This window comes from Culex pipiens, chromosome 2, assembly GCF_016801865.2.
Source record: "Culex pipiens pallens isolate TS chromosome 2, TS_CPP_V2, whole genome shotgun sequence".
Lineage (NCBI taxonomy): Eukaryota > Metazoa > Arthropoda > Insecta > Diptera > Culicidae > Culex > Culex pipiens.
Genome location: NC_068938.1, coordinates 111,011,749 through 111,026,567, shown reverse-complemented (window position 1 = coordinate 111,026,567; position 14,819 = coordinate 111,011,749). Strand labels below are relative to the sequence as shown.

The 14,819-nt window shown below is 37.1% G+C and overlaps 1 protein-coding gene across 6 annotated transcripts in view; it reads left to right on the top strand.

Annotated features, from left to right (window-relative positions):
- The first annotated feature begins 4,057 nt into the window (after positions 1–4,057).
- LOC120430942 (striatin-3) overlaps positions 4,058–14,819 on the top strand; it is a 50,798-nt gene continuing 40,036 nt past the window's right edge. For 2 of the 6 annotated variants that reach the window (XM_052708969.1, XM_052708964.1), the window contains exons 1-2: positions 4,120–4,305; positions 11,011–11,511. In XM_052708969.1, coding sequence (XP_052564929.1) covers positions 11,161–11,511 — 351 coding nt within the window. In that variant the 5' untranslated portion in view covers positions 4,120–4,305; positions 11,011–11,160. Of the gene's footprint in view, positions 4,316–4,410; positions 4,717–11,010; positions 11,512–14,819 lie in introns of those variants that run through there. The other 4 variants (XM_052708966.1, XM_052708965.1, XM_052708968.1 and 1 more) reach the window with 4 other exon arrangements.

Genomic DNA, 14,819 nt, shown 5'->3' with positions numbered 1-14,819 from the left:
TTTTTTAAAGTAACATTCAGTGAAAGAAGTCGTCTTTCCCTTTTCCTCCGGTCAATGAGTAAACGGAGGAGCAAAAAAATAGATAGAAAAATTTTAATTCGTCAGAGCAAAGAAACACATTGAGAAAATAGATTGCTCTTAATTTGATGCTCTAAAATATATTTCATTAATTTTACTTAGGAAACTAAATTAATTTAGCAATATTTTCATTAATTTTAAAAGATGTTAAAAGATTCATGCTTGGTTATTCAACATTAAATTAACATTTATTTGTAAGTTTTTTTTTCTATTCAGTTTTTTTTTATCTTTAAAGAATATTTCACCTGTTTAATTTTCACGATATTTAAATATTTGGGTGGATGGCTCCCGTGGAAATTTAAAAAAAATGTTTGTTTTCTGTTCGGATGTTGAATAAAATTTTGAAGATTTCGTTACAGATTAAATTACTTTTGCCTACCGTAAACTGGGGTCAATCGGGACACATGGGGCGAATCGGGACAGCAGTTTTAACCATGTTGGAGCACAATATTTAGATTTTTCTGGTTGGTTTCGGTTAGAACAGACTCAGGCCAACAAAATGTGTACATCCATTTCCAAATTTAAAAGCTTTAAGTGCTCTAGAAACTGCTGTCCCTATTCAGACTGTAGTCCCGATTCACCCCAGATTACGGTATCGATTTTAAATTTAGTTTCTGAAAAGTGCGATGAAAACTCTAAAAATATGTTCAACTGGGCAAAATGCCATAAAAAAGTTAAAGTTGTTTTGTTGAATTTGGCTTTGATATGAATTTCAATAAAATGTAAAGGATATAATAGTAGCAAATCAGCGAAAACTGTTTAGCTATATTAGTCGAACATTAAAAAAGCAGCTCAATAAATGATAATTTGCATGCCCTATATTTTAGTTTCAAAGTAGATATAGAGCCCATCCATAAACCAAGCGGATTTTTTTTTAAATTACTAAAAGTTTTTTTAGTGCCACGTTGAACGTTAAGAATTTTTATGTTTATTGAAAACAATGTATAATTAAGCAAAAAAGTAGTTTCTGTATGTTTAACATAAGATTTTGATAGTTATTTTAACATTTTTCACGTTCCGCGAAATTTCCGTGAAATTTGGTGTTTTAAAATTAAGGTCCCCGTGAAATTTGCAATTTTTTTAGCGTGAAAAATCACTAAGCCTACTGATGATACTCGTCGGTTGACAACACCCAGGCGAGGAACATCCCAGAAGGAGCCCAACTACATCCGTAGTGCTGTTTGGACAAAACAGCATGGCTCTGGTTCCTTGCAAGTGTCCTATTTTCTTACCTCCACGTTGGCTTGGTTTAGTCATCATGATGACAAGGTGTAACCTAGCTGGTGGCCTGTGGAAACGACTCGTAAACCTTTGACCAGCGAGGGTCAGAGTAGAGACGGCTAGAAGAAGGGGGCGCGTCAATGTGGGAAAGGGAAGTAATTTGTGATTGTAGACGGTATTGTTTTGATTCGCAGTATGTTGAGTCAACTGCTGTGGATGTATCTGAACATCGCAGAACGGGGTTTCTCTTCTTTCCGTTTTTATCTACCACTGATTCTCTAACACGCCTTATGTTTATTATCGTCCATTTGTTTTCGATTTTACTTTCATTGATTCTCTTATTTCTCAACGCTTTCCCACTCTATGTACTAGCAGGCCAAGGATTGATACCTAAGAGCATGCAATGGCACTGACCTTGTTGCGTGCTCTTCGGTTGACGTCCACGTAAGGAACATCCTGGAAGGAGCGTAACTAACTACATCCGTAGTTCTGTTAAATCATCCGAATTATCTTGATCAGATCAGTATAGCTCTGGTTCCTTGCGAGTGTCCTATTTTCTTACCTCCACGTTGGCTTGGTTTTCATGATGACCTAGCTGGTGGCCTGTGGAAACGACTCGTAAACCTTTGACCACCGCGGGTCAGAGTCGAGACGGCTAAAAGAAAGGGGCGCGACAATGTGGGAAAGGGAAGTAATTTGTGATTGTAGACGGTATTGTTTTGATTCGCAGTATGTTGAGTCAACTGCTGTGGATGTACCTGAAACATCGCACAACGGGGTTTCTCTTCTCTTTTATTTTGCCCGTCTGATTCCCAATTCTTCTATTTAATATCCAACATTTTTTACTAACTTTTGATTCTCTTATCTCCCAAAGCTTTTCCACTCTTTTCTATCAATTGATACTGCTGTAACAAACCTTGTTTTTTTTTTTTTTTTTTCCTTAAAAATATACTTTTCCTTAATGTACTAGTAATATCAAGTCTATTTATCATTTGCCTAATCTTTTTTGATTTTATTGCGAATTTATTTATTTGAATAATTCTTTATCTGTCCTATAAATTATCATTACTATAATCTAAGCTTGTTTTGTATCTCTATTTATTAACTATTGTCTAATTTTACATCTAATACATCTAGCTTCTCATTTTTATTCTTCAAAATACGCTCATCATCCTCTTACTATTGATACTTGATTTTTATAAAATAAATTCTCTTTTACTGTCTATTGTTTTCAATCTTCACCCTTTTCTTCTAACAAGTGAGGTTTGAGCCCTTACTCCATTTTTGGAATGATCAAATAACTAACACAAATATTAATATTGTACTTTTGGTAAACTTTTATAACATGCTTAGGACCAAAAATTGTAACAAAACACCGCGACAAAAGAAATAGCAACATATAAACACGACTCAACACTAGGAAATACTTAAGGAGAAAACAATACACAGTAAATAACAACTAGTTTTTGATTTCCAACTAAAAATAAAACAGTTTTTGCTTTAATGAAAGTTGATAAGCACACTATAAATGGTTAGGCGCTTATAGGTACTTACATCAAACCCTGGGTGCAGAATAGTTGTCCGCAAAGCGGCCTCATTTTAGAACTGTCAAAGCGGAACCAATTTACTGTTTGAAAAATGATGCCAAGAAGTGGCAAGTATTGTAATCGATCTAAAATTTATTTTGTCAGGAATAAAAAAGTCGAGGGCGTCGAGCTTTTGAGTCAGTCTTAAGAAAAGAGACGAAATCGAGATTGCCATAATTCGTCGCTAATATTTCCATAAGCGCTATGTCTCACTCAAAACCTATGTTTACGAATTGTTTACGATGAATTATCAGTAACTGTGAATGGAACCTGCCAAATAACATTGAGTAATCTTACTCCTGTATTATCACTGCGCTTCAAAGATACATCATCTCATAACTTCCATCCGGTTGCTCTTCTGATTCACAAAATTCCCCCACTTCTGACGCAATATTTCATCACGTTGAAAACAAAGAAGGACTCTTCTAACCGCCCATCGTTTAGTCTACGAACAAAAAAGCACGAAGAACTTAAGTTTTCAGCGAAAACTTAAATATCATTAGATCCAAAATGTTTCAAAACGAGTCACTTCAGCAGCAAAAAATATGTCACGCTTGAGCTTGAACAAAGCCTTCTAATTTGTTTATGTTTACAGCTGTAGTGCAGTTGTATTAGTGAGGAGCAGTAAGGATCATTCGGAAATCACGTTACGCATTCTGTCTTTTCAGCACCCAGATCAAACCCTACGTAATGTACCACCCCCGGCCGAGTTAAAATGCGTAACCGGAAAAGAAGGTGTGCATGCCTGGCACGAACACTCAAAGCGTGTTCTAGCGTGTTGCTCGTACTGACTCAGAGCAAGGGTGAGATGTAGGTGTAAGGGCAGTGCGTGTTAGTCGGGAACCTAGTGCATAAGATCGGTCAAGGCCCGTTCTTACACTGAAAATTGCGAATTGCGAATTTCCCATAGTAATTCCCATGTAAACTTTAACCCTATGGGTATTATCTCAAATTAATCTCGATATACAGTGAAACCTCTTTTTACGCGATGCGTTACGTTTTTCTAATTTGTCGATATTTGTATATCTCTGAAACGACGCAACATTTTTGCAATCTTTCGAAAGCAATTTGTAGGTTTTGGTTTGTCTTTCCCCTTGAATTGTTTCGAATAAACGTGTATGACACGTTACGTACTTATTTACATTTTAACCCAAAAAATAACTGTGAATCAATTACGGTATTTCGCCCGTAACGCCAGCTGTCATTTCGCTCGCCAGGTCGGCCATGTTGAAAGACAGAAAAATCATTCGTGAAAAAAGGTCCGTCGTCCGTTCGTTCGATCCGCTCCAGACAAGGCAAAGGGTAAAATAATTCTTGGTCGGTCCGAGTGCGTTTAGCCGTGACTTTATACGTTCGGTGCGCGTTTGCGAGTGCTGGCAGGAGGGCCGGAAGTGGGCCACAGCGCCGACGGGAATCGACGGTAGTTTGCTGTGCGAAATTTTCCTGCTTTTCAAGGGTTCCTTGAATGGCTGCTGCTGCTGCAGTAGAGTCGTGTTGGAGGTGTCTCTCTCTCTCTCGACGTAGTAGGCCCCGTTGTTGGGTGTGCGTTCGACTGTCTGTGTGACGAGTGTGTGTATGTGCGTGCGTACGTGTGATCGTGTGTGTGTGTATGTGCAATGCAATAAGCAGCGAAAAGTCCGTTCGTTTTTCGTTCACAGAAAGACTTCCGCGAGAAAGTTTCTTTTTTGTTCCCCCCGTGCTGGGAGTGATGTTCTTCTTAGTCCCCGTCGCGATGTGTGAAGATTTCTGACGACGTCGGCGGTGACGGCCCCTCGAAATGGGGTCCCCAGCAGCAGAAGATCGAAAATTGACGCAGGCACAGCGGAAAAATGTCCGTGCGAGTGTGATTGTTGGAAGGAAAATCCGGACCGAACCCAGGGTCCGATCCAAGAAGAAAGGAACCACATCATTGTGTAACCGTGCCGTAAAAATTCCATGAAGACGTGCTGAAATCTGTGCTCCAAGCGGAACCACCCCAAAATCCCGTGAAAATACACACCCAAAAATTAGCTCCAAAGTGTGATCCCCAAATCCATCGGGAAAAGAAAGAGACCCGTCCCGTCAAATGTCAAACGGTTCCGTCGTCTCCTCCACTTGCTTCCAGAGAGTGGTGCCAGTGTAGAACCAGTCTCCCCTCGCCCGAGAGTGGTTGGGAACGAGACGGGAAAAGTGGCGAAGAAGACAGTTTCTTTCATGCCTTTGCTTCCTTGCTTGCTTGCTTGCTTGCACTACTACACACAGTGAATGGGGGCAATGTTGCCAGCGAGCAGCTAGGCAGGGCCACGACGTCGTCGACAGGCTCCCCGTTTTGACCGCACGTCCCGTGGAAAGAAAGGGGGGATTTTTTTTTTTCATACTTTGTCAAAGTTAGACAGCTTTGAATCACAAATATTTAGAAACCTGCAAAATACGATTGGCGGCTTCCCCGAAGTTTTAAAAGATGTAAATTACTATTGATTTCGTCTTCGTCATGGCACAATCTGAATTGCTATGCTATGAAATTAAAAAAATAAAACCGTTCCCAAGAAAATAAAAAATTAACAATGCATTTGGCAAAAATTGGTTGATTTAAAGAGCGAGTCCACGAACAGGGCATACCCCTTTGTATGAGACGTCGTATGGACCTCACTAATCTGCCTGAAATTTCCAGGGGTTGTTTATACATATGAAACTAGCATCAGGCCCAAACATGAGCACTAGGTCAACGGGAAGTGAAGTGAGGTGGGGCAAATCGGGACATAAAAATTATGGTTCAAAAACGTCTAAATTTTAAAAGGCTGTAACTTAGGCAATATCAAAAAAAAATAAGAATGTAACATAGTGAGTGGTAAAACATCTAAATTGGGCTCCAACGAGGTTTACCGAGTTGGATAAATACGACGAGTGCTGAAAATATCATGTTTTGCAACAAGTTGCTGACAACATTTTTGGCAATCCTGAAAAACGCTTTTTGAAAGAAATTTTATGTCAATCTTCCATGTGTTAAGTAAATTCATCGATCAAAACAAAAAATATTGAAAAATTTAACTTTCGATACAAGTGTTGAAAAGTTCTACTTTTCAGCACTAATATTAAAAGGTTTTAATTTTCCTATAGATTAAACCAATTGGGATGCTTCACCTCGCATTTTGTCAAGTCCTTTTGATGCATTTTGAAATTTAATAGTAGTTTATGCAACAAGTTGCAAAAAGAAGATTTTTTCAGCACGAGTCGTACATTTATCCAACGAGGTTCACCGAGTTGGATAAATACGACGAGTGATGAAAAAATCTAGTTTTGCAACGAGTTCCATACAACATTTTTTGCAATTCCGAAAAAAACACTCATTGAACAGAATTATAGGTCAAATGTCCATGTATTTAGTCAATGAATCGTTTAAATCAAAAAAATGTTGAAAAGTATTACTTTTCCTAACAAGTGCTGAAATGTTCAACTTTTCAGCATCCATTTCAGTGCTGAAAAGTAGAACTTTTCAGCATTTGTTTTGAAACGGGGTACTATTCGATTCTGTTATTTTTGGTAGAGAAAAGTAGGCTGTTTCGTCGTTCAAGAATGACAGGAAAAGTAAGTAGTTTCACGACAGAATTGCAAAAATGTATTTAAGTTACAGAATTTTAAGATTTTTGACGTTTTGTGCCATGCAACTTTGTGCGCCGATTTGCGGCCCACTTCCCGTTGACTTAGAGAGCTCATATTTGGACTAGATGCTATTTTTATATGCACCTACAAACAACCCCTAAAAATTTCAGGCAGATTGGTGAGGTCCATGCCACGCCACACGAGGACGTGGAGTTGAGCGAGATTGAGGGGAAGCCTCGTTTATTTTTGACCCATCTAGAGATCGTTACCGATCATATCGCCCAATCTTCAACTCGAATTTTGCCTGAGAGCATGTGACCGAATCGAAAGTAGCATTCGAAGCTCTTCTCTGTGTACAACTACAGAGTCCTTTAACGCTCCGACTCAGTCGCCAACAGATCGTCCGAGAGATCGGATGGGATGGGTTTTGGGGAGGTTTGGAACTTGAATAGATCAATTCCCGTAGCAGCCGAACTCCCCTCTCCACCGCCACTTACCCCTTTTTTCTCGCCAGATGGGTTTCAAACCATCGACAAAGCGAAACCCGTACCATTTTTTTTTAGAACGGAACAAATTGAAACCACAATATCCGGATAATAACTTGAGACAGGGTTGCCAGATCTTTAATATTTTTAACCTATACAAAGATACGTCGAAAGATTGATAAGTAAGATCCGGCTTCAAAAACGTATATAAATATCACGTAAGTGGTCAAGCCTGGCTTGCCAGATCTTCAAAAGTCTAGTTTTGTTTGAAAGGTATTACAATTACCTATCTAACGATGTATAAACATAACCTAATCTGCCACGATAATCGGTTGCTTCTCTAACATCCGAATATATGCGAAAACACATTTTTATTCATAACTTTGGAACTCTAAACCAAGTCAAATACGACTGGTTTGATTAAATTCGGTTCAGCCAGTGCTGAGAAAACTTAGTGATATTATTGATAACACAGTGTCACACAGACGGACGAACATTTCTGGATTTTGGTTGTTTTTGAAACCGCCTTGAGTCAGGGGTATTAAAAAACAGCCAAAAAGCAAAAACTGTAAATTTGGTTTATTGGACCTTTTCAAAAGAAACTCCAGATTAGTTCAGTTTTCGATTCTGAGTCGATAGGTATATACATAAAGGTGGGTCTACGAGCTTTCTGTAAAAAGTTCATTTCTAGAGTTTTTGCCTTCCTCACCTTACTGAGGAAAGGCAATAAAATCACTCGAAAAATAAACTTCTCACGTATACCTATCGACTCAGAATCACATTCTGAGCAAATGTCTGTGTGTGTGGTGGGATGATGATAAAAAATGAGCAATTCCAGCTCAAATCAGGAATTTTTCTGGTACTTTTATACCCGACCCTCTCCAATTTCAATGAAACTTTGTAGACATGTTATCCTAGGCCAATATAAGCCATTTTTACGTATATGGAGCCAATAGTACCCGAAAATAACATTTGAGAAGGGCGTAAGGTATTTAAATATTTGAAAAACTGTCAATTGCAAACTTATGGGAAATGGGACGAGCTTTCCGGTAAAAATATTTACAAGACAGAAAAACCAAGTCTGTCATATAGAAATTGCCAAAAACCCTATTTTTTCAACATTTTTATTTTTAAAGCCGCTGTATCTTCCCAAGGTATGGACTTAGGGCAATGGTCAATATGGAGACTTTTATGTAAAATTGTCTGGGGAATCGATTCCCACTATCGATTCTGATAAATTTTGACGTTTAGACCTCTTTAAAAAAAAAACTGTTGTAGTAAATGATTTTTGTATTTTTTTTTTAGGAGAGACATACCATCTTGCATTTTTCGTGAGTCTTTTTGTAACATTTTAGGCTGTTTCCTCAAAAATTTTGAGCGAAAAAAATCGTGACAACACCATCAAATTTAACTTTTAAAGTTAAAAACTGAAAAATCTCATAGAAGTGGCGTGTATTTTTGTTTCAGTGTATTTTTTTCAGAAAGCCCGTCCAATTTCCTACAAGTTTGTCTTCGACCACTTTTTGATACGTTCCAACGGCTTCGAGGTACAATAATTTTTAAATTGCAAAGTACAAAAATATTTAAATACCTTACGCCGTTCTCAAATGTTATTTTCGAGTACTATTGGCTCCATGTACACAAAAATGGATTATATAAGCATAGGATAACATGTCTACAAAGTTTCATTGAAATTGGAGAGGGTCGGGTATAAAAGTACCAGAAAAATTCCTGATTTGAGCTGGAATTGCTCAAATGTCACTCGATTATCTCGACATATGCTGAACCGATTTTGTTCTTTTTGGTCTCATTCGATCCGTCTTGGGGTCTCAAAAGTCGCTATCAAAAATTATGTAGTTCAGTTAAGTACTTCAAAAGTTATGCTAAAAAAAACGATTATGACTAAGGCTACCAACTCTTGCTGAGCAAAAATCCGTACACTTTGCCGATATGACACCATGGTGTAACAAAAACTGTCAATGAATTATTTGGATAAATTTAATTTAATAAATTTGAGAATTAAAAATATAAAACTGTGTCGTTTTTACAGCTAACAAACTTCACTAAATGCTATCAGAGTGCTTATGACTTTTAAAAGTATTCACGTTTAAAAGTATTCATAACATAAACCGTGATTTGAATCAAATCATTATGTTCTTCAAATTTTTTTTGTTAAACGTTTTAAAGTTTACAAAATGCCATGTTTGCTTTTACGAATAATATCGTTCTTAGTGTTTTCACGAACACTTCCAGAGTTATTTTTATTGAAAAGGTCCTATACCATGTTAAACACAACAGTTTATAGGACCTTTAAAAAAAACTCTAGATTTGTTAATTCAAATGTTCAAGTGTTTTCACAAGTTTTAGAAAACCTTTGGAAATAGATAAATATATTTAGTAAGGAATTTCTAAAAGAACAATTCTAGAGTTTTTTTAAAGGTCCTATCAACATATGAAAGACAATAGTTCAAAACTCTAGAATTATTGATAATCAAGTTGGAATTGAGGAAACCCCGGAAAACTCTCCCTTTTTAAATCAAACTCACAGAAAAATAAAAATTTGTAGTAAACAAAAGCTTCGACCAAATCAAAAAAGCAATTCAATGATTAAAAAGATGTTAAAATTCCGTACAAATCCGTATTATGCGTAAAATTCCCTACAAAAATTCCGGCCTGTTAAAAATCCGCGAAGAGGTTCGAAAATCCGTATGGTAAGGAAAAAATCCGTACAGTTGGTAGCCTTAATTATGACTAAGGTTTAGAAGTTTGTGAAAAGGGTGTTTTTTCAGAAAGGTATTTGAAAGAACTTTCCAACGCAACCAAAACATTAAATATCAGACAACCCTATCAAAAGTTGTAAGCAATTAAGTGTTATTTAGGGACCATCCATAAACCACGTGGACAGTTGGACACTTTTTTGGGAATCTGTTACCCCCCCCCCCCCTTTCGTGGACAATTGTCCATACAAAAAAAATCTTTTTTGTATGGATCGTGGACAATCGCCAATCCCCCCCCCCCCCCAAGTGTCCACGTGGTTTATGGATGGTCCCTTATAAACTTTTAGGAAGCCGGATCTCTGATATTTTGATGAAAACGTTGTCCAGATATATTATGCGACCTATCTTTGGATAGGTAATCAAAAGACCTTTCCAACGAGCACGAATTGAATTGAAGATTTGACTACCCTATCTTAAGTTGTAAGCACATAAGTGCCCTGAAATATGAAGATCTGACTACTCAATCTGATGGTATGAATAATGAGTCAAGTTTATAGAACACTGAAAGGTCCGCCTATTTTGTTATGTTTGTTGCCAGCGATTTTCTGCACTTTTGGTGCAATAAAATTCATACACGGCAACAATGCCATGCGATTCAAAGAAAAAGATCAACAAAAACAAAACGCACAGTATGGCATTTGCCGAAAGTGCGGCGCGTTTTTCGAGGCTGATTTGCCGCGTGTCTTTTTCGGGAATACGCGCAATATCCTTTGTACTATCTTCTCTGGAGTTTTTTTTTTTGAAAAGGTCCTATAAACCAAATTTTAAATTTTTGCTTTTTGGGTGTTTTTAGAACCGCCTTGAGTCAGGGGTATTCAAAAACACCCAAAAAGCAAAAAAAATGAAAATTTGGTTTATAGGACCTTTTCAAAAAAAAATCTAGTTCTGAACTTTAGCGAAAATCGTTTTTTAGCATAACTTTTGAAGTACTTTTCTAAACTTCATAATATTAACTTTCGAGTGATTTTGTAGCCTCAGTAGGATGAGAAAGGCAAAATTCTGGGGAAATTTCGTAATGTCTTCGTCTTTGCTTAAAACTTTTGTAGAATTTAGAAAAAAACAACTTTTTGAGTTGATCATATGGAGATACAGTACAAAATATCGCATTTTAATGTGTTATCAATCGATTTTATTTTATTTTATTTATTTTTTTATTTTTATTTATTTATTATTATTTTTTTTTATATATATATAAACCAAGCAGTTTATCGTCAATTCCAAATTCACAATGTGTAGTGTAGCAAGCAAGCAAATTTATTTATTGTTCTCCCTTTTATCGTGCAGAAGTAATACAAAATAGTGTCCAGTTTTAAGTGGCGTGCAGGCACTTGCTAGAAGAATCGCAGAGAATACTTTCCGCGAGTTGTCGTTCGACACTTTAGTTTCGTTCCGGGATTCTCTTTCTGTCCTGTCACGTTCAATGGTGGACATGTCATGAGAATTAATAGAATCGAAGATAGAATGGATGAAAATAGTGCGCTGAACCATCAGAATGGTGGTGGTGGTGGCCAGTTGGGCGGAATCGGCGCCGGCAGTGGTGTCCAGGGTGGCCTCGGCGGTATGAACAACAACTCCGGTGGTGGTATGAACAACAAGCCCGGTGGGTTGGGCGGAGGCGGCACCGGTGGCAGCAGCGGGGGCACCATCGTCGGCCAGGATGACCAGAACAACAAGACGTCGCCGACCCAGTACTCGATTCCGGGCATTCTGCACTTTATCCAGCACGAGTGGGCCAGATTCGAGCTGGAGCGCTCGCAGTGGGACGTCGACCGTGCCGAACTGCAGGTTGGTAAACTTTTCGCGTCATTCTTTTAGTGTGCAAAACTAAGCCAATTATAAAACTAGAAACTATCCTCGTACGCTGAGATCAGCTCAGCTGTTGTTGGCTCGTAGCATAGTGTGATTACACGCACTTGCTGCACCAGCAGAGGCCACAGCAGCATCGTAAATAGCTGTTCTAGAATCGTAAAAACCCGACTGGCGGACAACGGTACACCCGGATAGAGAGAGAGAGAGATGAGAAACGAGGTAGAGAGCACAAGCCAAAACCGGGACCCGGCCAAACAAGTTAGATTTGACAAGTCATTGACTCGAAAATTATCCCAGGCATCGTTCGGTTAGTTTGGCTGTGTGCGTGGGACAACTTTGCTGACTGTGTTAAAGTGTGCTCAGTTGGTCCCACCCGTTGTGACCTTGAACTATAGTAGTGTAGTTTGATAGTGAAAGAGGTACCTTGTTCGTACCTCTGAACGAGTTGTTTGCGCTTTGTGCTTGTTTGGACGTGGTGTGCATTTCAGTTTAATTGACGCGATTGCTGACCGAGAGCGAATTGTAAAGGTTTGATTCGACTTTTGTACAACAAATCAATATCAATAAACTTGAAAAAGTGCTGATATCAAAGAGAACAAACATACCTTATCACCCCAATAAATATTCACTCTTTAAAATCCTTGCTTTGCAAATAACCCTTAACATAATGTGTCATAGATCGCAACGCTTGCTTAGTACGTATCCTAAACCGTATACCTTTCCAAAAATCGTCCAACTCCAAGCGAAACATATTTGTGGATACCGCAGAGATTTTCCCTTATCCCCTTAAAAATAGTGGAGCATCAACACTTCCCGTCTTCCAATCACTTTTCTTGGGGGTTATGTGATTAATTTGTTTTACAATATCAAAGCTTATTCTATCCAGTACATTTTGCTGTTGTGTTCAATCCCAATAACAATTATCATGTTATTTCTGCTCGGTTTATCGATGTCTCTTGACAGAGTTTTCCATATTTCCAGGTTTTTATTTATTTCTAATTTTATATGGTCTGAATGGACATTTTGCCATCATAACAAACAAATTCAGATTTTATTTTGTCCAATAAAAAACTGTTGATTACATTGGATGAGTTGATAACTAAAGAAGGTAAACAATGACAAGCGTCAATAAAGAATTCATGCACAATCAAATGCAAATCGATAAACTCATGCCATTGAGGCCAACCCAAAGCCAACCCCAATCCCTGAATTATCAGTCAGCCAGCCAGTCAGTCAGTTAGTGCCTCCTGAAGGTAACAGTACTTCCCAGTACGGTTTGAAGTTCACCCTCGACAAACGACACTCCACTGCCGATGCCAGCTCGCTCACTGGTGTGCCACACAGATGATGTGTTGTTGGTCGTGGCGTGGGCGGTTGGTTACGGAAACAGGACTGCAAAATCGATTGACTAGCCTCATAACCGTCAACAACAACAACAGCTACAACGCTGAGCTTGCTACATAACGAGAGTGCTGCTGCTGGTTGGGCTGTTGGGTATTAAGGGGGAGGGAAGCTGTCTTTGGTTTTTGGGCACTTTGATACTCCGCCGTACTGATACGTTGGCGTAGAATAGGTGCCCTTACCCTACCATGAACGTCCAGTAATAGTTTCTACAGCTGACCAGCGAAGGCCTAAGCTTTCTTTTTACTATGTCTAGCTTTAGCTCTATGGAGAGAGTCGTGTAACATCATGGCCTAGAAAGGAGGGGAGGCCCACCAGACAGACAGACTTGGCCACGAGCCGGTAGTGCTGCGAAAAAGCAAGGTAATTACATTTAGGACCCATTTTTAATCGATAGATGGGCCGATATCGCAGGGCTGTGGAAGACCGACGTAACAATGCAAGTGTTTATTGCGTTCTCCACCTCCAGCTCTCTTTCTCTGTAGTCCTAGCCTAGCTAGAGCTTCTTGGACCGAACGCAAGATTCACCGTGCGCGTACTACGCGAATTGGCCACGGCTGAAACCTGCCCGAGCGCGTGTGGACCAAATTGGCCCGGCAAGGTCGGCCAAGGCTGATGATGCAAAAGTCGATTTTTTCCCCTCCTTCTTTCTTTCTCAAATGCAGGGTTGTTACGGATGGCGCGGATCGCGCGGATGGCGCGTATCGCGCGGATCTGGCGCGGATTTGCTGGATAATTTTGCTCAGGCGCGGATTTCGCGCGGATAGCAATTTTGATAAACAAAATAATTGAGAACGATAGAATTTCTTTCAAATTACATTACTAGGAATTAAATAAATTCAATCTTTTTCGTTGAGTGCGAAAACATCAATTTCTAAGAAGTAATTATTGAAGAATATTTTCTTCTTAAAATTATTGATTTTTTTTTCCTAATACGAAACTTTTAAATAATCTTCAAGGAGCGATTTTTTTTAATGTATTGAGATTTGTTATAGAAATTTAACATAACATTACAACTCATTATTTTTAAAACATCTGCTTAACAATTCAAATAAATACCAATTTTATTAAAATCAAAATAACAAAATCCGAATAATCAAAATTTGAAGCTATGAAACATTTTCGATTTTCAATGTTTTTTCAAAATAAAAATTTAAATTTTAAAATTTTTGGTTTATTGAAAAAATAAAAATTCTGTTGCCACTCTGATGCAGGTAGAATTAATTCTACTCCCAATTATCACAACATGATGAAATCCACTTAGAAATCTGCTAAAATCTTCGTCTGAAAGCGATTTTTTTAAATTATTAAATTATTAAATTATTAAATTATTAAATTATTAAATTATTAAATTATTAAATTATTAAATTATTAAATTATTAAATTATTAAATTATTAAATTATTAAATTATTAAATTATTAAATTATTAAATCATTAAATTATTAAATTATTAGATTATTAAATTATGAAATTATTAAATTATTAAATTATTAAATTATTAAATTATTTAATTGTTAAATTATTAAATTATTAAATTATTAAATTATTAAATTATTAAATTATTAAATTATTAAATTATTAAATTATTAAATTATTAAATTATTAAATTATTAAATTATTAAATTATTAAATTATTAAATTGTTAAATTATTTAATTATTAAATTTTTCAATTATTCAGTTATTCAATTATTTAATTATTAAATTATTCAATTATTCAGTTATTCAATTATTAAATTATTCAATAATTCAATTTTTAAATTATTGTTTTTTTTTGCCATTTTCTTAGTTCGGATCATTTTCGGAGTCTTATTTTAGTTCAGAGAAATTTAGCGAAGAAAATAATAGAAATTTCGTGTTTCGATTTTCCAGAGTAAAGTGTTG